At 37.9% G+C, this 24,078-nt stretch overlaps 1 protein-coding gene across 5 annotated transcripts in view; it reads left to right on the top strand.

Annotated features, from left to right (window-relative positions):
- The window catches only part of MOSPD2 (motile sperm domain containing 2), an 84,452-nt gene that overhangs the window by 12,469 nt on the left and 47,905 nt on the right, over positions 1-24,078 (top strand). For all 5 annotated transcript variants that reach the window (NM_001101896.1, XM_059883322.1, XM_005228427.5 and 2 more), the window contains 5 exon segments: positions 5,483-5,638; positions 7,543-7,629; positions 9,291-9,445; positions 12,769-12,829; positions 15,155-15,193. In NM_001101896.1, coding sequence (NP_001095366.1) covers positions 5,483-5,638; positions 7,543-7,629; positions 9,291-9,445; positions 12,769-12,829; positions 15,155-15,193 — 498 coding nt within the window.

The raw sequence follows: 24,078 nt of genomic DNA, 5'->3' as shown, positions 1-24,078 counted from the left end.
CCCTGTAGTAGCCCCAGAGTTTTCAAAGTGTGGTCTCTGAAGCAGCAGCATTTTGTAGGGACTTGCTGCAAGTGCAGATTCTGAGATCTCACCCACAAATTACTGGGCCCCATGAATTTAGAGGTAGGGCCCCAGTCAACCCTGTTTTAACACGCCTTCCTGGTGACTGTGATAGCTGCTAAAGTTTGAGAATCTCTGCTGGAGGGCCAGTGGCTTAATCCCACCATAGACAGTCACCTGCTTGTCAGGGTAGGTTGTGGCCAATCAGCAGAGGATGCCCTTAAGGGAATATTTGTTATTTCAGCCTGATCACTCCCATTGTTGACATATTCAGGCTCCAGCCAGTAGAAATCACCCATCTAGTACAAATGCTCTTCCAGGGCCCCACCAGGACTTTAAGTGGATCAGTGCTTAGAGTCTTGGAGAAATAACAGATGCTAAGAGGTTTTAAGGGCTTCCCTGGTGGCTCAGTGGTAAAGAATCTGCCTGCTAATTTAGGAGGCTCGGGTTTGATGGGTCAGGAAGATCTGCTGGAGAAGGAAATGGCAACCCACTCCAGTATTCTTAACTGGAGAATCCCATGGACATTGGAGCCTGGTGGGCTACAGTCCATGGGGGTCACAAAGAGTTGGATGTGACTTAGTGACCAAATACACACACACACCCACACACATGAGATTTCACACTACTGAAATGTTTGAGTTGTATATTTGCTGCTTTTTGACATTATGACACCCAGTTGATAACTGTTCTCTGTTTTTCATTATCAAAATACTGTTGCATTTTTTTAACCTTTTATATGAATTCTAGGCACATTTATAATAACTACAATATAATTTCAAGATTTTCTCAACTGACTGATATCTCAATTAGAATTTAGGTTTCTGTTCATGGGTAGCATTCTACCTTATGTTAATAAAAATTCATTGGTATTGTGTTAAAAGTTTTCAAAGTGTCCTTGATCTTCATAAGACTGAAAAGGCATACCTTATCTCCATTTTACAGAGAAAAAACGTCAGGCCTGGAGTGACTTGCTCAGTCTCCCTGAACATAGTTAATATCAGGGGTCTTCTGATTCCATCACTGTCCCATATCCTGAATCTGGCTATGAATTTTTTTTCATATTTGTTAACCTTAAAACATAGTTTCTGGCTGGTTTGTAATTTACCAGCCAACAAATGCAAGAGAGAGAAAAGTTAATAATGGAATTTGCTATTTTATGAGTAAGCACTGTATTCTCTTTATCTTGCAACATTTAAAAGTGTGTATGTGAGAGAGCTCGAAGGAAGTGTGCATGTGCACGCGGGGGAAGAAAGAGAGTTGAGAGGAGTCATCTTTTCTCGGGAACAGTTAGTCCTGTCTGACTTAGAGGTTAATCACCATAGCCACAAATTAGGAGTGTCCAGTTGGCTTGGTGATATACTGTATAAATATAAGACCAATTTATAGAGCAAAATTCATATAAGGAGAAATAGTAGAAAGAGACAGTAAACTGTAGTAAGTGTGGCAATAGTTCATTAATGTTTCCTAACAGGAGTGGCCAGAAATGAGCTTTGAGCTGTTTTGAACAAGTGCAAGGATGAGGCTTAAAAGTCTGCTACTTGAGATTCACATTGGTTTGTGATGCAGTTTTCCCTGGTCCTCAGCAAGATGAAAGTAATAAGGACAAGGTATTAGACAGTGTACACATATATCTCTGTATGAGACTGATCTCTTCTTTATCTCTGTGCTTTAATTACTGAGAGGTAAAGTGATGTCTTAGGTGGGGAGTGGGGAAGGTTTTGATATCTTCCTGTGTGTTTTGATATCTTCAGATACCTTCTGGGTGTACATCTTTAGCTTTTCCCTGTAACATCTGGATTTATCAAGGGACAGGTTTTCAGAAAACTCCCTAACACTTGAGGGTTCTGTGGAAGTTCCTTCTACCCTTCTAGGTTCTTTACCTGATCTCATAAGTTGATAAAAGACAGATGAACAGGAGAAAAACAAACACGTTTAATAACATGTATACCTCCTGTATACGTTGAGAGGGACCCAGGAGAACTGAGTCACTCTCCAAAGTGGCCCAAGCCACTACCTTCACTACCATCTCCAGCTAAAGACAGAAAATGTTGGGGTGGGGAGCCAGTTATTAGAGATGACCAGGAAGAGCTCAGTAAATAAGGGTGTGGTTGTGCAGATTTAAGTCCTTACCTTCTGTGTTGATAAGAGTTTCAGGAGATTGCCCATCATTCTTCTCTTCCCATGACAGAGAGGGCGGCATCCTTACAAATGGAGACTTCCCTTATAAAAGGATGATTTCTTATAAAAGGATAACTTTTTCATATAAAAGGATGACTTCTGCTCACCTTTTAGAGCTTTTCCTATATTTGCTGTTTATTAAAAATAGCTCAAAATAATCAGTATACCGAGAAGCATGTTTGGGGCTGTGTACTTTGCCTCCCGTCAGCTCAGTTGTCTGGGGGCTGTGTTGCAGCAAACTCTGATGTCGTAAACAATGTCGCACCTGGCCTTGTGGTCCAGGTCAAGTGTTCCTTACCTCGAATGCTCAGTTTTCTGTTTCTCTGTCTCCTTTCTTCTCTCCCTCTCCTTACCTTAGCCCCCTTCTTGGTCCTCTTCTGCCCCCACTTGTCTCTTGCTTCTCTCCCTCCACCTACCTAACCTTCTCCCTAGTCCTCTCCTGCTCTCTCTTTCCTAGCGCTCTTATTTCCATTTCTTTCTATCTAGGGATAATGTCTAACAGCAGGCATCTCATATGTTTAAGTACATGTTTTATTAATAACAGTCATCTTAATCTAAATGGAGATTTCTGGTTGCAAAAATCTTCATTCCTAAAAGCTCTCCGGGAGCAGTAAGCTTTGCATTTCTTGGTAAGGGACACTGTAGTGATAATACCAACAGGGGTAGGAATAATGATAATAATGGCAAATATATTTGATTCTTCTGCATATAGCTAATAATTTTCTGAGTTTTCACCACTTACCACATGTTTTCCTGGGGAAGTGGTTCTCAGAGTTTAGTCTCTGGATCCTTGGAGATGCCAAGGGCTCTTCAGGAACCCATGAGGTCAGAGCTGTTTTCACAGTGATGCTAAGAAGCCTATTGCATTTTTCATTTTCTCTGATTACATGGAAGCATTGGTAGGCAAAGCTGTTGCCTCCTCTTCCTGAATCAAGGTGAATGGCCAATATAGTCTTCATTGTCAGCACACTCAGTTAAAACTTTTTTTTTAAGTCAGTGTTATTTTAGAAAGTCCCTGATGAAGCAATAAGTTTTATTAAATCTTGACCCTTGAGTGCATGTTCTTTAAGTGTTCTGGGTAACAAAATTGAGAAGTACTCATAAAATACTTTTGTGCATTTGAGTTACCAACTAAATTAGTCATATTTTTCATAGACCACCCTTTTTATTTGAAAGAACAACTGTTAAGTAAATTGTGGTTATTCAGACTTGGGTTTTGGGGAGAAATTTTCTTGAAGGCAGACAGTAATTTCAAGGAAAACACCATATTGGTCCATTGGAGAAAGTTGTCCAGTGGCCAAACTGGATGGTCCTTCTGGAGGGGCAGGTGTTCCCAGGGGCCTTTTTGCTTTGAATATTGATGAATGTTTGAATAGCAGAGCTAAAATACCATTTTCTAAGGTTTATCTACAACAGAATATGCATTAGAAAAGTGGAGACCAGATATTGAAAGCCATATCCAAGCTAACACTCTACAATACATGATTTGTGGCCTCATGTTATATTTTATAGTGCTTTAAACTTTCAAGTACTTTTATATATATATACATTTTTATCCAATCCTCACACAACCCTGGGAGTATCTAATGCAATTTAAAGATATGGAAATTGGGTCTCAAAGAAGATAATTCCATGAATGCACTTTATATTCCCCTGCCCTTTCATCTATTATCCATGAGGGCCTGAAATAAGTCAGAACAAATGGAGAGGAGATAGAATCTATACAATTTGGCAATTAACTAGGGGCCAAAACATTTGGAGATGAAGGCAGTTTTCTGAAATATCTTCCTTGGGCCCCTGGGAGGGTATCATTGCCTGAGAAAATAAAAATAAGGAAGGAAAAGATTCAGTCCACAAATATTTTCTACAAGTCTTTTCATTGGCTCTGCTGTAATCCGCTCTGGGGGCTTCTTAGGATGTATAGACTGTGCTGTTAAGATCTCTGTACAGGAAGATATGGCATAAATGCCAGTAACTCTGATTCAAGGGGAAATGGACTAAGTGCCTTAAGAAAGGCATAGTTCAGGTCCACTAGCTATTCACAGAGAAGGAATTACTTGTGGGCCTAGGGAAAATTTTATGGAAGAGGAAGCATTTGAAACGAGTCTTACAGAATGGTAGAATGTGGATGTGCAGAGGTGGTTGTAAGGAGACAAGGAAACTTCAGTTACAGGAAAATAGAGGGGGGCGTGGAAGGAGGGTATAGAGGTATGTAGAGGTTGATGAGAACACAGCTTGTGTGTAGGTGGATAATGAGACATCATTGGCAACAATTACTCCAACTAGGGCTTCCCTGGTGGCTCAGGTGGTAAAGAATCTGCCTGCAATGTGGGAGACCTGGGTTCAGTCCCTGGGTTGGGAAGATCCCTGGAGAAGGAAATGGCAACCCACTCTGGTATTCTTGCTTGGAGAATTGCATGGACCTCTGTCCATGAATGTAGCCTGGCGGGCTACAGTCCAGAGGGTCCAAAGAGTCAGATATGACTGGGCAACTAACACAAGCACACACACACATTCCAATGAACTATGGGAAATGTTGACTGCTACATACATCATTTCCATTTTGGATTTAGTTCCTTTTCAAAAAGACATTTGACAAACATGTCTTTTTTTTGTTGTTCAAGAATAAAATTATTTATTCATTTTTCTTACGAATATATTCTTTTTTTTAATCTTTCATTCTTTATTTTTTTAATTTAATTTTATTTTTTAACTTTACAATATTGTTTTGGTTTTGCCATATATCAACATGAATCTGCCACAGGTATACATGTGTTACCCATCCTGAACCCTCCTCCCTCCTCCTTCCTCCCTCCCCCCTCCCTGTACCATCCCTCTGGGTTGTCTTTTTAAGTACGACTTAGTTATTTCTTTACACAAAAGTTCATTTTTCATTGACTAGGGTGAGGACTTCAAGTTCCGATAACATAATTGCTTTTCCCAGATCTTCGTTTATGGTTTTAGAGAGGGTTATGCAAAATATTTTACTATGTTCTTATTTTTTTTTACACCTCTGGTGGTTGTCTTGAAATAAAGCTGCAATTTTTAGATAACTTTTAGTCACACTTAGAAATTCCATCAATCCTTTAAATTGCATTTTCATCTGAACTGCATCCCTGTGTCTATCTTCAAATAGCTTAGCTTTATCCTTCGGGTCTTTCTTCTCCTTTGGTATTAGTATTGGTTATCATTCACTGCAGAATTTATCTGACATGGATATTTATTACTGTTTTTCCCCTAGATAAGTCAGATAAGTATGATTCACGTGATGTTGAAAGACTACAGCAAGATGATAACTGGGTTGAGAGTTACTTGGCTTGGAGGCATAATGTCATAGATGAAACACTGAAGATGCTTGATGAGAGTTTTCAGTGGAGGAAAGAAATGGCTGTCAATGGTAAGCTGTTCAATTTAACCTTGACTGTGTACTGTATCCCTCCCCTGCATAAATGTTACTATTTTACATGTATCGAATAGCATATTTGGAAATATTCTTGGCAGTCATCATAAATATCAGGGTACGAGGTTTTATAAAGACCCAGTAACGCTTTGAGAGAAGCATCTTATAAATAAGTCTTAAAAGTAGGATTATTCACAAGGAAATCAGATTGCCAAGGAGCCAAATCACACTCACGTTCTTCACTAACAGCACAGTCTCCTATTCTGTAGTTTTTTGGTTTAGAACCTTAATTAAACTAGCAGCTCAGCATCTTTACCACCAAGCCTGGAGTAAAAGAGGTACTATTTGCCTGTTTTTCTCACTTGTTGCCTGGTGTCTGCCTCTATTCCCAGGGTTGCTTGTGTTAATAGGTGCTCCATGTGGAATTACTAGATAAATGGGAATCCCCAAAATGCAAGCTTATCCCCAAGGATGCCTGTAGCCACCTCCTCTTAACATTTTGATTTCAAGGTCCAATTCTAGATTGAAATTGCACCCCCTTCCCTGAAAAAAAAAAAGAGTTTTAAATCTTAGAGGGGATTATGTAGTAATGAAGACCTCTTTTCAGAAAAGGTTACCCATTATCTCTCTCCTCCTAAAAAATTTAACAGGAAGAAACTGGCATAACTACTGGTTTCAGTTCAGTCACTCAGTTGTGTCCAACTTTTTGTGACCCCACGTACTGCAGCACGCCAGGCCTCCCTGTCCATCACCAACTCCTGTAGTTTATTCAAACTCATGTCCATCGAGTTGGCGATGCCATCCAAACATCTCATCCTCTGTCATCCCCTTCTCCTCCTGCCTTCAATCTTTCCCAGCAAAAGTAGTTTCAAATAAGTCATTGAAACTACTGGTTTCGATGAGGTTTAAAGAAGGGTTTCCTGACCGTAAGGATTATAAACTCTGGAGTGACTGAGTCTGGAGATTTAATACAAAATAGTCAACAAATAAATCCAGAACAGATACTCTTTCCAGTCATATATTTGGAGAAGGAATCTATCAGAAGGAGGGTATTTAAAAAATCATTTGATTGGAAATATAAAAACTGTAGGAAATTTGAACAGTGAGCATTCATTAACCAAGCAAGAAACGTAAACCTGATATTCCTGTCGTTTAAGTACGGGGGTAAAGCTTAAGCTCAACAATAGTTTTCTCTTATGTAGAATTGCTAGTTTCTAGTGGCCAGTAGCAGAGATATGATGAGAGAGGGCTGAGGAAAGATAAAGACATCTTTGAGAGTTCTTAGGGCAGTACTGATGAATGCCACAAAAGCCTTGGCATTTGCTGCCTTGCTGTGTTGGTTCTTGACCTTGCTAGAGAGCAGGCCTCCTGCTAAAGGATCTAGCATTTTTCTTGAAGTATTTCCCACCTGTACCAAGATTATAAATGTGTTAGCCTCTGCTGGTTATCAGACTTTGTAGAAAAATAGACTAAAACATTTTACTAGAGAAACCATAGTGATTTCTTACATCACCTCTGAGACTATGATGTGGATATTTACTGCCATGTTCTTCCGAAGTTGTCCAATAGTGATATTTGTTTGCAAATCATTATGAGAAATAAAATCAAAACATGAAAATGTGTCCACATCATAATGGCTAACATGTAAAAGGAAATGGATTTTTTCCATTTTTCTCATCTCTGTCTTTATGTAGTTTTTTCCTACTTAGTAAGAAACACTATATTTTTTTTAATCATCAGAGGTACTTTCCAGATGTTTGCAAAAGCTGTATCTTTTTTAAAAAATAACCTTATCGTTTTCTGTACCAGAACTACTATATAATAGTAATCTGTATGTTGTAAGTATTCTCTTTAAAAGACCTCTGAGTTAGAATTACTCATTAAAGTTTGTCACCTTTTAGACCTGACTGAAGCCTCCATTCCCAGGTGGCTATTGGAAATTGGTGGCATTTATCTCCACGGTTATGACAAAGAAGGCAACAAGTTATGTGAGTATATTTAAAATATGTACTAGCTTTTCGGGATTTTGAGATGTCATCCATCTCAACTGAACTGATAATAGGCAGAACTTTCTGTGTATGAACCACACGTCAGGTTTCCTACGGTGGGAGTGGTTAGGGCCAGGTGGACCAAGCATCAGGTACTTAGTAGTTGAATGTACCATTTGCATTATAATAAAGCAGGCTGTAAAGGCCCAAATGCCACATCCCATCACACAGCCAAAATGATGTAACCCAGAGTCATTTTCTTCTTTCTAATTTACTGATATTAAAATTCAACCTGATATCTTGATGGAGAATGTTTTTGACAGTCACTGAGGATGGCTAAATGGACTTTTTTCCTTCTCAAGTTACCCACAGTCTTCTCCCCTTGCTTCTTCCTAAGTCGGTGTGAGAGTGAGGCGATCATCAGCCTGCTGTTGCAGGGTCTCCCTCGTCAGTCCTCTCTCCCCTTTGCCCAAAATGCAGCTTGGTTGGCACCAAGGCTGGCACTCAGTGGCCGCGTCGGAGCCCCCATCCTGAGCAGTTGGCCTGCCAAAGCAGTGTGCTGCAGGCTCCATGCCCACCTCGCACGCCCGGTCGGCGGCCTGTGATCAGCTCCGTGTCAACGCCCTCTCGGAGCGTTTTCCTCCCAGTGCCGGCTCCTCCTGCTTAAGTTTCCTTTCCCATTTCTCTTCTTCCACTTGGTGCCTCACATGTATTTCCCAGGCTTTGTTCCTTTCCTGGCCTCTTTTCCTTTCCAGCTGATGCAGCCTCTTTGGTGATGTCAAGTACCTGGGCTCCTTCAGCCCCTATCCCCCAAACAGTGGTGATGCCAGGCTGTCCCCCAGGCCACATGCACATACATGGCCAGCTGTGCCCCGGATCGGTGGTTGGCCGCCTTCAACACAACTCAGTGCACCACACACATCCTGCCCCTGCCTTCCCTGTACTGCCCAGCTCTGGTCCACAAGCCATTGGCTCTTCCCCGGACAGAGCTTCACTTGAGCCCCTCCTCTGATTTCAGCAGCACTTCCTCACTTCAGTCCCAACCCATCCCCACCCCAGGCCCTTCCCAGGATGCAGCCTGCTGGGCCTCCCTCTCTGCCTCTTGCAGTCTTCCCTCTGTGCTGCTGCCCAGAGGTGTTTGAAATAGGAAAATCAAAACACCTTAGCATTTAACGCAGAGTCCTTCAAGCCCAGCTCTCTCTCTGTTCAGCTACTCCTCCCACTGCTCGTCACATTTTGTCCTAGCTGCCGCCACTCTGAACACTCGCCCCCACGCACGACACCCGCTTTTGCCACCACTGTGCTTCTGTCTGGGCTTTTCTTCTGGATAAAATGTTTTTCTAGTGCTTTCTTTATTGTTAAGCACATGGTAGAGTACTTGTAGGTTATTAGCAAATATTACTTGTTCACCTGTATTTTCTTTCTTCCCTTGCTTACTAAGGGGGAAAGTGTATTTTCTAGGGGGGGTGGACACCTTTTTTTGACTCTTTAAGATTCACAAGTATACACTTTCTCATTTAAAAGAAGGAAGAGATGTTTTTAATATGAAAAACAAAATGAAATATAAATTTAAAAATATCAAGGGAAATGAAATATGCATAAAATAATATTAAAATGCTATTAATATTTTTTCTTCTTTTTATCTTATGTTCTGCTTAAAGTCTGGATCAGGGTGAAGTACCATATAAAAGACCATAAGACCATGTTGGACAAAAAGAAGCTTATTGCATTCTGGTTGGAACGGTATGCTAAGAGAGAAAATGGGAAGCCTGTTACAGTGATGTTTGACCTGTCAGAGACTGGACTAAATAACATAGTAAGAATTTTTCATTAATTCTGAATCATTGTTTATCATGATGTCATCTTCCTCTCCTGTCCTTCCCATCACCAGCCACTCAACCAAAGAATCCTATAAAATTGAGCTAATCAAGTCATGTTTGGAATTTATTTCCCCTGCCCAGAATTGTGATTGAAGTCAAACATGGAATAGGATTTGCAAAAAACTAAACATATTTGGCGTTGAAACTGTATATTTCCTAGAAATGTTCCTTGCCCGATATGAGGATATTGGGTGTCAAGCTGGCAGGGTAATGAGTAGATGTGGTAACAGTGAACTTTTCTATCAGAGCCAGTATCCTCTGTAGCACTTCCCCTGCGCCTGTCACAGAGGAATGCACTCTGAAAATGTGGAGCTCTCCAGCATACCCTTACCTGTTTTGCAGTGGCAGGATGTTCACTTGCATTTTTGCATATCCAGCACTTTGTGATTTTCTTGGGGTTCTTGTTTGCTCCTTTAAACTCGCTTTCTGTTTGATTTGGTTAGTTTTCAAACCCACTTTTCTTCAGGTGATTCTTGCCAATCTTAAAAAAATAAATAAAACTTACCAGTCTTTCATTTGAGCCCTTAGTGCTGACTGCAAACCCTTTAGCAGTGATGGGGATTTGTTGTCTGTTTATTAGAGCTGTTGTCTCTAACACTCAAACCTGGGCTAATGCTGGTGGCAGTGAAGTGGCGTTTGGGGACCCGCCTGCATCAGTGTTGAAATCTTTTTGAAAATCCAGTTGGCAAAGTATGTTAATATCTTTCAAGTGTTCGTATTCATACTCTTTGCCTGGTAATTAACTTCTGGAAACCTATTCTAAAGAAATAAACCTTGGTACAAAAAATAAACCTTTGTGCATCAGAATTTTTTTTCAGAGTGTCATTTAAAATGGTGAAAAAATAGAAAAGATGTAAATGTCAACACAGTGAAGTGGTGAATTATTAGTATATCTAATTGATGGCATATGTGTAGCTATGTACAATGGTGTTTATAAAGAATTCACAGTAATACTGGAAAATAGCTGTTTTTTAGATGATAAAGGCACTGAAATTGTATCATAGTGATACCCTCACCCCAAAAAGGGAAACTTTAGACATTAAAAAAAAAGCTAGATAGAGTTTTTTTAGGCAGTAGGCCCACATTTTCTTTAATCTTTCTGTATCTCTGAGTCATCTGCCCTTGATTCATTTTTCAATCTAGTTTCCATGTCAGTGAGTTCTAGATTACAGAGTAAATCATTTTATATCTCAAATCTAAACCAAAATGCCTAGATAAATAAATATTCCATGAAAATAAATTATGATTCTGTTATTCTTTATGTATGATACTATTCTAATAATTAGTATTTGAATTAACCCAGAATCATAAAAAAAAATGTTAATGTTTTTTATTAACAAATACAGGGGCAGAGAGTTGAGCTGTCTGATAATTTTTCAAGCTACTTATATTTTATTTCATTATCTTTAATTTATAAATAAGATTTATTTGCATTACTTAGTATTTAAATCATTAATATTTCCAAGTACTAGAATCTTACTGAATTATATTTATATAATGTTTATATATTTTTATATTTATACATAATAATGTTTATATATATATAATTATATATAATCCTCACAATTCACAGAAGATTTAAGTTGGCCTTTAAGGTGTATACAGAATTGTAAGTCAAAAGGTTTTTTACAATTATTTGAGTTAGGCCACCAATTTGGCTTTAACCTTGCCTGAAAGAAATGGAAACATTTAAAATTACTCAGTGGACATACTTTAAAATCTGTGTCTTAAGAGAAGTTCATCCATTCCTGATACTTGAACTAGAAGAAAAGTCTTTCATGACTCTTCAAAGGGAAGACGTTTTACAGGATAATGACTAGCATCCTTGAAAATATCCTCACAGAATGTGGAGCAGTGGGTTTCATGGAACTTTTTTATGTAGTACTTGCCAATATACGTACACCAGTGGCATCCTATAAAATTCGACTTGAATTAGCAGTAATTATGGATTTTATAAGCCAGGTGATTCAGTTAAATAAAAGGTATTTATTTAATTTAATACCTTTTATTTATTTTATTTAATACCTTGGAAATAAAAGGTATTTCCAACAAGAATATTGGACAAGGACTTTTTAGGCAAAGTCTGGGGGCCACAGATCATGTACTAGGTAATTAAATATATAAATTTTGAGGTATTCTCTTGATTCTTACTTTACTACGGATTATTAAACCCTGTGTACAGTAGATATAATGACTAGTTATAAAAGTATTATTATATGCTAGGGTTTATTCCATAATAAATACTTAAGGATGCTTATTTTCAGTTTATTGGAGTTAAAAGATGCTATAACTCACATGCTAGGAATAACTTTATAGACTCAGATCTCCAGGACAGCTTACCTTTTAGTAATTGACGCCTTTAAGTTTACCTGGTTGTATTTTTCATCCTACAGTCCTTACAAGATAGTTGATGAGTAAGTCATCCCATGGCTAGTGGAAACATACAAAATGAAATGAAATGATCCATGTAGATAGTATCCCTGATAATCTAATTTCATGTTGCTGTGTTGAGTGCAGTAGAACCAACAGTCAGCTATATCTCCCAGAAATTGAAGTCAATGAACAGTATTTAAATATAAACTAAAAAAAATTCTTGATTCCTACATAAGAGGAACAAAGGTAGAAGTAGATTCAGCGAACTGGTATGATCAGATTAACTGTTGTGTGAAAGATTAATAAAATATATTTTATTGACTATTATGAGGTATAGAAATTAGGCTTAAAAAAGAGACATATCAGAATTTATATACATATATATTGCCATTCCCAGTAGTCAGGCTATAGCCTGTATATTTGTTCTAATAATTCTTTAATTGTTCAACAGATTTTTAGAATTTTTCTATGAGAGCTCCTTTTTAGATCCATTTTATAATGCCACATTACCTTAGAAGCCTGAAGTATCTAACTAGTTTGAGGTAACATGAATGATGTATAAGCATTTAAATTCTTTAACTCAATGTTTTTAACTTTTTATTTTGTATTAGGGTATAGCCAATTAACAAACAATGTTGTGATTGTTTCAAGTGAACAGCAAAGGGACTCAGCCATATATTTAATTCAGTTTTAAGATTGATTATTTTAAGTATCTTAATGACTTAAAACCAAATTCTGGGAATATAGATACTTATTTTATGAGCTATTTTTAAAGAATTTAATAATTACCTCATTTTTATTTAATTGAGCACCCTTAGAAATATGCAATTTAAAATTTTCTAATGTGGACAGTCTGAAAGATTTAAATGTATATTCTTTATTTCAGGACATGGACTTTGTACGCTTTATCATCAACTGCTTTAAGGTTTATTACCCTAAATACCTCTGTAAGTAACTTTCTTGTTTATAAAAATATAGTGAAACCATAGACAATGACAGTTGTGAGCTTTATATTATTATAGCCTTTAAAACCTGAGACATTACATTTTGGTGAAGAGCTTTAAATGTGTTAGTAGAAGTTTAAATGCATATCCTAATAGGTGCAGGAGAAATTTTTCATAAATAATCACTGTTCTTTATAGTTGTAAGAGTATGTTATAATCTGTGTATTTATCATCCTGTAACACACACACACACACACATACAGAGACATAAAAACATATATATATTTCTAAGATTGTACCATTTTGACTAATGTTTTCAACTGAGAAATTACTTTTAAGTATTATTTGGAGCTTCTTACATGCAAGACACAGATGAGCAGTATTGATAAGCATATTGTGTGATAAGCAACTCAAACATAAAATGCGCTGTTTTCTATCAATTTGATATTTTTAAATTGTTACTAAGAAAACATTTGACTAGTTGGCATTTAGATTTTGTTTTTTAATTGTGAGTCTTTGTTAATTACCTAAATGAAGCACTGCTATGTGTTATGTATTCATGTTTGATTGATTAGATTTATATGATGGTTTCCCCCTGGAGAATCAAGATGCCATCCCACATAGAAAGCCAAAAACTTGTGACCCGTGTGGGATGAAAGTAAAGAGACAGGATAGATGCAACAGGGATATCAGAAAATGGAAACTGAGGTCTGGTTGGACACACCCCTGGCAAATTCCACAGTTGGGGTCTTTTGGGACTTGTAACTCAGGTGACACTAAAGCATGGAATCCCTAAGTCATTGTATTTTTTTTTTTTTTTAGATCAAGCTTTTTTTCTTGGTGGGTTTTTTAAATTAAATTGTTTATTTTAATTGGAGGCTGATAACTTTACAATATTTTGATGGTTTTTGCTAGCATGCTTTCACGTTAGTGTTAATGTGAAGTGAAGAGTTAATGTGAAGTGAAGAGCATATCAAGGATCAGTGCCACTCATAGCCCTGTGCTCTCATGTCTTCAGAGAGAGTATTCATGAAGATTTTTAGGCAAAAGGAATGTTTGGTTTGGGGAACCTGTAGGATCTGCTGTTCCTTCTGCATTCTTGCTTGATATGGCATGTACCCTGATTCATTAAGACTTGCTGAGTGGTGCCAGTCATTGGTCAGTAGGGAAATACTACCCCGTATTATTAGGTTTTCTTTTTTTTATGTACAAAATGAAAGAAAAATCTCCACTTGTTTATTGAAATATCCAAAGCAGTTTGTGAAGAGCCATTTTGAAGAGCACAGATATCATTACTGCTTTATAAAATACATCTAAGATTCTTTTGAGGAAACTGTTAATAAATTCATGGGTCTATATGAAGATGAGTTGAACATTATCATTCCAAATAACTATATAATGTATATATTCTAGTTTCATAATGCTTTGCAGACATTGAATTTTATAGAATCTTAGGTTATACTTTGAAATTTGTCATGAAATGTAACTATTATTTCTTAAACTATTGAATCCAGATCTTTTGAGGCATATCTCAGATGAAGACTGAGGTATTGAGCACCAGGGTACCTCTTTCCATGTGCCTTCTTCCCTACATGTACTTTACTTGTCCTACATTAATTATTCTAGGAGGTTCCCTGTTCAGAGAAGAATGAAATTGTCTTTTGATCTGAAATAGAATGAATTTTATATCAAAAGTCCCCTTTGTGAGTTCTGATTCTTTGTCACAATTGTTAATAGAGCTGTTTAATATCTTCATCTAAGTATACAACTAATATTTCTGTGTACTTTGGAATTATAGGCTTCCTAGGGCTGATAATATTAAGAAAAGTTGAAACAAGTTTGGTTTCTTAAAACATGACTTAATAAAAATGAGGAGGACAACTGTCAAGAGTGGGTTTAACAATATAATCTCTATAAAATTATAATTGAAACCATAAATTAGACATTGAAATCATTTTAAGGCTCAGTGGACTTTAGCACTAATACCACATGCCACATCCATAGTCTCCACTTACCCACTTAACTATTTTTTGTACTTTTCTGCAAAAAACAAAAGCTATAAATGAATAAAGGAACAGAGTACTTGCCAGCGGGCAGTGATAGTGCATTTTTCATTACACATAAGCCGTCCTCCTAGGCGAACCCCTCACCATTGTGAGAAGTTAGTTTACTTCTAGCACTACTCACACTTGACGGGATTCAAACTGAGTCATATATCTCAGCTTTTAGTTCCATTTACGTCACTAGTTTTTTCTTGGTCAGGTATAAGTGATACTACAATTGCAGGACTGAGTTACAGTCGATGTTTTTTTTTTCCCCATCTTTCAGCAAAAATAGTGATCTTCGATATGCCTTGGATAATGAACGGTGAGTATATTACTTATACTTTCCTAATACAAAATATCTGATTCCTTTTTTTTTCTTCCCAGTTTAGCAATATTTCTATACTTGTTTTTTTTAAAAAATGTTTGTATTGTGCTTGGTGTGTACTTTTTAACAGGCTGGAGCTAGAATAGTCAAAGGCTACTCCTAGGCAAACTGGACTAACATTCTGTTCCCAGGCTCTGGGGACACCCTTTGCTAAGTCGCTTCAGTCGTGTCCGACTCTGTGCGACCCCATAGACGGCAGCCCACCAGGCTCCCCCGTCCCTGGGATTCTCCAGGCAAGAACACTGGAGTGGGTTGCCATTTCCTTCTCCAATGCATGAAAGTGAAAAGTGAAAGTGAAGTCGCTCAGTCGTGTCCGACTCTTAGCGACCTCATGGACTGCAGCCCACCAGGCTCCTCCATCCATGGGATTTTCCAGGCAAGATTACTGGAGTGGGGTGCCATTGCCTTCTCCAGGGGACACCCTTTAGTCATGCCTAAAAACAGTTTTTAAATACTGAACCATTCAGGTAAAACTGTAGCCAGAAGCCTCAGTTTGTCACCTTCACATGAGCTATATCACAGAATGCAGGTCTTGGCTAGGTTTTCTTCTGGGCTTCAAGAGTTGAGCAAGAAATCCAACCAGTCCATTCTGAAGGAGATCAGCCCTGGGATTTCTTTGGAAGGAATGATGCTAAAGCTGAAACTCCAGTACTTTGGCCACCTCGTGCGAAGAATTGACTCATCGGAAAAGACTCTGACGCTAGGAGGGATTGGGGGCAGGAGGAGAAGGGGACGACAGAGGATGAGATGGCTGGATGGCATCACTGACTCGATGGCCGTGAGTCTGAGTGAACTCCAGGAGTTGGTGATGGACAGGGAGGCCTGGCGTGCTGCGATTCATGGGGTCGCAAAGAGTCGGACACGACTGAGTGACTGAACTGAACTGAATACTTATCCAAATCTCTATTGTCACATGATCCTTATAACAGTCATGATACGTTCTTTGACAAAACAAAGTTAAACCATTGAAAAACATTCTTTACCAGCTTCAGTGTGGTTATAAATTTAATGTTATTTTTAGAATGTGCATTTTCATTTGTGTTTGCCAAAGTCAGTTGTTACATAGAAAGCAGTACAGAAAAGCAATGAAATCAAAACGTGGTTCTTTGAAAAGTTCAACAAAATTAACAAAACTTTAGTTAAACTGATGAATGAAAAGAAAACCACTCAAATTATTAAAGCCAGGAATAAAAGAAGAGACATCACTGTAGACCTTAGAGAAATTTAAAGGATTGTAAGGGAATATTGTGAATAATTGCATGCCAAGAAATTAGGTAACCTTGATGAAATGGACAAATTCCTAGAAAGACACAAACTATGAAAATGGACTCAAGATTCTGAATAATTATAACAAAAGAACTTGAATTATTAATTTAAAAGATCATAAAAAATAGCCAAGACCCAAAATGGCTTCCCTAGTTGTTGTTCTTCAGCCACTAAGTCGTGTCCAACTCTTTGTGACCCCATAGACTGCAGCATGCCAGCCTTCCCTGTCCTTTGACTATCTCCCAGAGTTTGCTCAAACTCATGTCCATTGAGTTGATGCCATCCAACCATCTCATCCTCTGTCACCCCTTTCTCCTGCCCTCAATCTTTCCCACCATCGAGGTCTTTTCCAGTGAGTTGACTTTTCCCATCAGATGGCCAAAATATTGGAGCTTCAGTTTCAGCATCAGTCCTTCCAGTGAATATTCAGGGTTGATCTCCTTGCTGTCCAAGGGACTCTCAAGAGTCTTCTCCTGCATCACAATTCAGAAGCATCAATTCTTCAGCGCTCAGCCTTCTTTACAGTCCAACTCTCACATCCATACATGACTACTGGAAAAACCATATCTCTGACTCTATGGACCTCTGTTGGCAAAGTGATATCTCTCCTTTTCAATATGCTGAATAGGTTTCTCATAGCTTTATTTCCAAGGAGCAAGTGTATTTTAATTTCATGGTTGCAGTCACCATCCACAGTGATTTTGGAGCCCAAGAAAATAAAATCTGTCACTGCTTCCACTTTATCTCTTTCTTTTTGCCATAAAGTGATGGGACAGATTCCATGGTCTTAGCTTTTAAAATGTTCAATGTTTTTGTTTGTGTACTTAGAAAACAAGTCTTTTATTTGGCAGAGTATTTAATTTTAAATTAGTCAAATATAACCATTTGAATGTTGAGTTTTAAGCCAGCTTTTTCACTCTCTTCTTTCACCCTCATCAAGAGGCTCTTTAGTTCCTCTTTGCTTTCTGCCATAAAGGTGGTATCATCTGTATATCTGAGGTTGTTGCTATTTCTCCCAGTAATCTTGATTCCAACTTGTGATTCATCCAGCCCAGCATTTCACATGATATACTCTGCATATAAGTTAAATAAGTAGAGTGACAATATACATTCTTGTTATACTCCTTTCCCAATTTGAAGCAGTCTGTTGTTTTCATGTCTGGTTCTAACTATTACTTCTTAACCCGCTTACAGGTTTCTCAGAAGGCAGGTGAGGTGATCTGATATTCTCATCTCTTTAAGAATTTACCACAATTTGTTTTGATCCACACAATTGTGTGACTATGCTAAAGCATAGTCGGTGAAGCAGAAGTAGATGTTTTCCTGGAATTTTCTTGCTTTGTCTATGATCAGTGGATGTTGGCAATTTGATCTCTGGTTCCGTTGCCATTTCTAAACCCAGCTTGTGCATCTGGAAGTTCTAGGTTCACGTACTGCTGAATCCTAGCTTGAAGGGTTTTGAGCATAACCTTACTAGCATATGAAATGAGCACAGTTGTATGGTAGTTTGAACATTCTTTGGTGTTGCCTTTCTTTGGGATTGGAATGAAAACTGACCTTTTCTAGTCCTGTGGCCACCAGTGAGTTTGCCCGATTTTGACATATTGAGTGCAGCAGTTTAACAGCATCATCTTTTACTATTTTAGATAGCTAAGCTGTAATTCCATCACCACCACTAGCTTTATTCTTAGTAGTGCTTCCTGAGACCCACTTGACTTCACACTGTGGGAATGTCTGAGTCTAGGTGAGTGACCACACTATCATGGTTATCTTGGTCTTTAACACCTTTTTTGTACAGTTCTTCTGTGTATTCTTGCCACATCTTCTTAATCTCTTCTGCTTCTGTCAGGTCCTTACTGTTTCTGTCCTTTTTCATGTCCATCCTTGCGTGAAATGTTCCCTTAATATCCCCAGTTTTATTGAAAAAATCTCTAGTCTTTCCCAGTTGATTGTTTTCTTCTGTTTCTTTGTATTGTCTATTTAAGAAGGCCTTCTTATTTCTCCTTGCTATTCTCTGGAATTCTGCATTCAGTTGGGTATACCTTTCCCTTTCTCCCTTGCCTTCTTCATCTCTTCTTTCCTCAGCTATTTGTAAAGCCTCCTCATATGATCATTTGGCCTTCTTGCATTTCTTTTTCTTTGGGATGGTTTTGGTCACTGCCATCTGTACAATGTTATTAACCTCCATCCATAGTTCTTCAGGCACTCGCTACCAGATCTAATCCCTTAAATCTGTTCATTACCTCCACTGCATAATCATAAGGAATTTGACTTAGGTCATACCTGAATGGCCTAGTGGTTTTCCCTGCTGCTGCTGCTGCTAAGTCACTTCAGTGGTGCCCGACTCTGTGCGACGCCCCCACCAGGCTCCCCCATCCCTGGGATTCTCCAGGCAAGAACACTGGAGTGGGTTGCCATTTCCTTCTCCAATGCAGGAAAGTGAAAAGTGAAAGTGAAGTCACTCAGTTGTGTCTGACTCTTTGCTACCCTATGGACTGCAGCCTACCAGGCTCCTCCATCCATGGGATTTTACAGGCAAGAGTACTGGAGTGGGGCGCCATCACCTTCTCCAACTTTCCTCAAATTGAAGTCTGAATTTTGCAATAAGGAGCTCATAATCTGAGCCACAGGCAGTTCCAGGTCTTGTTTCACTTGACTATATAGAGCTTCTCCTCTTTGGCTGAAAAGAATATAAATCAGTGTGATTTCAGTATTGACCATTTGGTGATGTCCTTGTGTAGAGTTGTCTCTTGGGTTGTTAGAACAAGGTATTTGCTTCACTAGTAAATTCTACTAGACCTATATAGAAGAATCAATACCAACTCTTCCGAAACTCTTCCAGAACATGTAAAACATGTCCCAACTCATTTTATGAGGCAATTATATCCCTAATATCACACATCACAGGAAAAGAAAACTAGAGACTAATATTCCTTATGAATATAAATGAACCAACCCTCAAGAAAATATTAACAAACTGAATCTAGCAAGCATGTGAAAGGTATTGTATGCTATGATCAAGTGGGATTCATTTCAGGAATGCAAAGTTGGTTCAACATATGAAAATAAACCAGGTATTCAGCATATTAATAAAGGGAAAAAAAACACATGATAATTTTAATAGACACAAGAAACATTTGAGAAAATCCACTATACTCTTTTGATAACAGTACCCAAGAACTAGGAATAGAAGGCAGAAAGAGTTGGAATGTCTGAAAAGTTAGTGGGGATCACAGTAGTTCACACAAGACTACTCTTACTTCTCATGCCAACTGTAATGTAAAGGGGTTTCCAAAATCACCCTTAGGTTTATTACGGTCACTCACAGAAGTCACTGAAAAGTGTTATACTCAGCTATGATTTATTACTGAGAAAGGATTCAGATTAAAATCAGCCAATGAAGAAAAACATATGGCAGAATCCAGGAAAGTACCAAATGTGAAGTGCATTACTTTCCCACTCTCAGTACATGACAATGCTCGTAGAGTATTGCCAACCAGGAAAGCTCACCCAAACACTGACGTTCAAAGTTTTTTATTGGAGCTCCATTACTTAGGCCTGACCAGTTTATCACATGGTTCATCTCACTCTCCAGTCTCTCCAGAGGTCTACAGATACTGTGTGACCCAAAGCCCCCAAACTAAATCATATTGTTCCAGTGTGACTCAAGGCATATATGCAAACAAAGACACTCCAGCAGACATGAAGATTACTTCTGAAAGCTGAGGATAAAGGCCAGACCTTTCTTTGGGTAAAGTTAATTCTTCACAGAAGAGAATTTCCTAACCCTGATAAAGAACATCTGTGCAAAACTTCATCTTTGAAAACCCCCAGTTAGCATCATGCTTAGTAAAAGAAGGAATAGATCAGGCTCCCTTAGATCAGGAGCCAGATAAAGTTGTCAGCTCTTAACACTTAGATTGTCAGGGCACTTAGGCAAGAAAAAGGAAAACCATCCAGATTGGAAAAGAAGTCATACTATTCATATTTGCAGCTGATATCTATATGGAAATTTTTAAGAAATACAAACCATATATACACAGAAGCCTGTTAGAACCAGTAAACAAGTTCAGCAAGGTGCCCTGATGCAAAGTCAAAACATGAAATCAATTGTGTTTCTATGCATTAGCAATGAATAACCCAAAATGATATTATATAATCATTCCAGTTGTAATACCATCACAAAGAATAAAATACTTAGAAATTAAAATAATAAAAAGTTGAAGACTCATACACTGAAAACTATAAAACACCACTGAAGGGAATTCAAGATCTAGGTAAATATTCATGTCTTGTTCATGGATTAAAAGACCTATTAATTACTAAGATGGCAGTGCTTCAAAGTTGATTTACAGATTCAGTGCAGTTTCTGTCAGAATCCCAACTGCTGCCCCCACTTTTTTTTTTTTTAAACAGATTCAGACAAGTTTGTCCTTAAATTCATATGGAGATGCAAGAGACCCAGAGTAATAAAAATAGTCTTGAGTAAGAACAGTGAAATTGAGGAACTCACACCTCTTGATTTTATTAATTTTTAAACTATTTTTAACTGATGATTTTTAAAAATAATTTTATTTTTTAAATTTTTGGCTATGCTGGGTCTTCACTGCTGTCTGGGCTTTTCTCTAGTTGCGGAGAATGCGGGATACCCTTCAGTTGCAGTGCATGAGCCTCTCACTGTGGTGACCCCTCTTGTTGCGGAACACTGGCTCTAGATAAGTGGCCTTAAGTAATCATGGCGCACAGGCTCAGTAGTTTCAGCTTGCAGACTCTAGAGCACTGGCTCAGTCGCTGCGGTACACGGGCCCAGTTGCTCCATGGCATATGGAATCCTCCCAGGCCAGAAGTTGAACCTGTGTCCCCTTCGTTGGCAGGTGGATTCTTATCCACTGCACCACCAGGAAAGTCCATCTCTTGATTTTAAAATTCACTATAAAGCATTAAGACATTGTGGTGTCAACATAATAGAAATAAAGATCAGTAAAATAGAATTCAGAGTCCAGAAATAAATCCTAACATTTATAATTGATTTCTTAACAATGGTGCCAAGACAATTAAGTGGAGAAAGATTAGCCTTCTAAACAAATTATACTGGGACAACTGAATATCAGCATTCAAAAGAATGAAGTTGGACCTCTACCTTCCATTATCTAACAAAATGAACTCTGAATGGATCAGAGTTAAAACTATAAACCTGTTAGAAAAACCATAGGGGTAATCAATGTGACCTTGGAGTAGACAGTGGTTTCTTAGGTAAACCCCAAAAAAGCACAAGCAACAAAGGAATAGATATATTGTACTTTGTTAATATTGAAAACTTTTGTACCTTAAAGGACACATCAAGAAGGTAAAAAGACAATTCTCACAATGGAAGAAAATATTTACAAATCAGACATCAGAAAAGGGACTTGTGAGTAGAATATATAAATAACTTTTATAATGTAACAATAAAATGACAAGTGGCCCAGGTGAAAAGGACAAAAGATTTTAATTATTTTGCCAAAGAAAATATGCAAATGGGTGATAAACCCATAAAAGCTGCTCAACATCATTAGAGAAATGCAAATTAAGACCAAATGAGATACTACTTCACACTTACTAGGATGGCTGTAATCAAAAAGACAGAATAAAGTAACAGGTGTCCATAATGATGTGGAGAATTTTGAACCCTCATACATTGTGAGTGAGAATGTTAAATAGCACAGCCACTGGAAAAACAGTTGGCCATTCCTCAAAAAATTAAATACAGAGTTATCATGTGACCTAGCAATTTCACTCCTAGGTATATGTCCCAGAGAATTGAAAACGTGTGTCTACACAAAGAGTTCTACACAAAGGTTCATAGTAGCATTATTCATAATAGTGAAAAGTGGAAATAATCCAAAGTTCATCAGTTGATGAATGGATAAACAAATGTTCAGTTCAGTGGCTCAGTCGTGTCTTACTCTTTGCAACCCCATGGACTGCAGCACGCCAGGCTTCCCTGTCCATCACCAACTTCTGGATCTTGCTCACATTCATGTCCATCGAGTCGGTGATGCCATCCAACCATCTCATCCTCTATCATCGCCTTCTCCTCCCACCTTCAGTCTTTCCCAGCTTCAGGGTCTTTTCCAGTGAGTCATTCTTTACATCAAGTGGCCAAAGTACTTGAGTTTCAGCTTCAGCATTAGTTCTTCCAATGAATATTCAGGACTGATTTCCTTCAGGATGGACTGGTTGGATCTCCTTGCAGTCCAAGGGACTCAAGGGTCTTCTCCAACACCACAGTTCAAAAGCATCAATTCTTCGGCATTCAGCTTTCCTTATAGTCCAATTCTCACATCCATACTTGACTACTGGAAAAACCACAGCTTTGACTAGAAATCTTTGTCGGCAAGTAATGTTTCTCTGCTTTTTAATATGCTGTCTAGGTTGGTTACACCTTTTCTTCCAAGGACCAAGCAGCTTTTACTTTCATGGCTGCAGTCACCATCTGCAGTGATTTTGGAGCCCAAGAAAATAAAGTTTGTCACTGTTTCCATTGTTTTCCCAGCTATTTGCCATGGAGTGATAGGACCAGATGCCATGATCTTTGTTTTTGAATATTGAGTTTTAAGCCAACTTTTTCACTCTCCTCTTTCACTTTCATCAAGAGGCTCTTTAGTTCTTCTTCACTTTCTGCTGTGGTATCATCTGTGTATCTGAGGTTATTGATAATAACAAATGCTAATAAACAGCAAATAAACAGATGTTATATAACCATAAAATGAAAAATTATTCAGCCATAAAAAGGAATTAAATATGATACATGCTCCATTACAGATGATCCTTAAAAACATGCTGAGTGAACAAAGCTAGTAGGAAATAAAAACTCATATTTATAAAAACACAGTTATAAAAATGGGCAAATCCATAAAGACAGAAACTAGATTAATGGTTGTCAGGGAGAAAGGAAGATGAGAGATTGCCCATGGGTGGTGATTTCTTTTTGGGTGATGAAAATGTTCCAAAATTAGATAGTGGTGATGAGTTCCACAACTCTGTGAGTATACTAAAGAAAAATCATTGATGAGTATACGTTTAAAAAGTGAATTTTATGGTATGTAAATTTTATCTCAATAAAAGCTGTTATAAAAATCAGCTTTAGCACTTCAGTTACTTTCAAGTACTAGCTTCAAACATGCCAACTCAGACTTTTTTAATTGAAATTAATGAAAATGTAAATGTTATGTGGAAAATTTTAAACATAATTAGCCAAAGTAAAAATGCAGTTTTTTGAACTACTGTTTAATGTTCATTATCATGCTGTTTTATTTCCTGACTTTTTCATTGACGCTTTTGCAAATGTAATTCAAGATTTCTCTTTTAATTCCATTAAAATGTGCTTAGGAACTCATGATGGAAAGAAGGTTAAAAAGTTTATCAAAATGGCATGATAGAACAAAACTGTAGTTACTGAATGGCTGTGTTTGATAATTTTATTCTTGGAGATTCTATAATATCGTCATAACTCTTAAGCTGCAGGGCTTAGGAGAAAGGCACAGAAGTTTAAGATTAGGGTGGAAAGTCTAGGG

The sequence above is a fragment of the Bos taurus genome, chromosome X (assembly GCF_002263795.3).
Source record: "Bos taurus isolate L1 Dominette 01449 registration number 42190680 breed Hereford chromosome X, ARS-UCD2.0, whole genome shotgun sequence".
In the NCBI taxonomy this organism is placed as follows: Eukaryota; Metazoa; Chordata; class Mammalia; order Artiodactyla; family Bovidae; genus Bos; species Bos taurus.
This window is presented reverse-complemented; position numbering and strand designations above follow the sequence as displayed.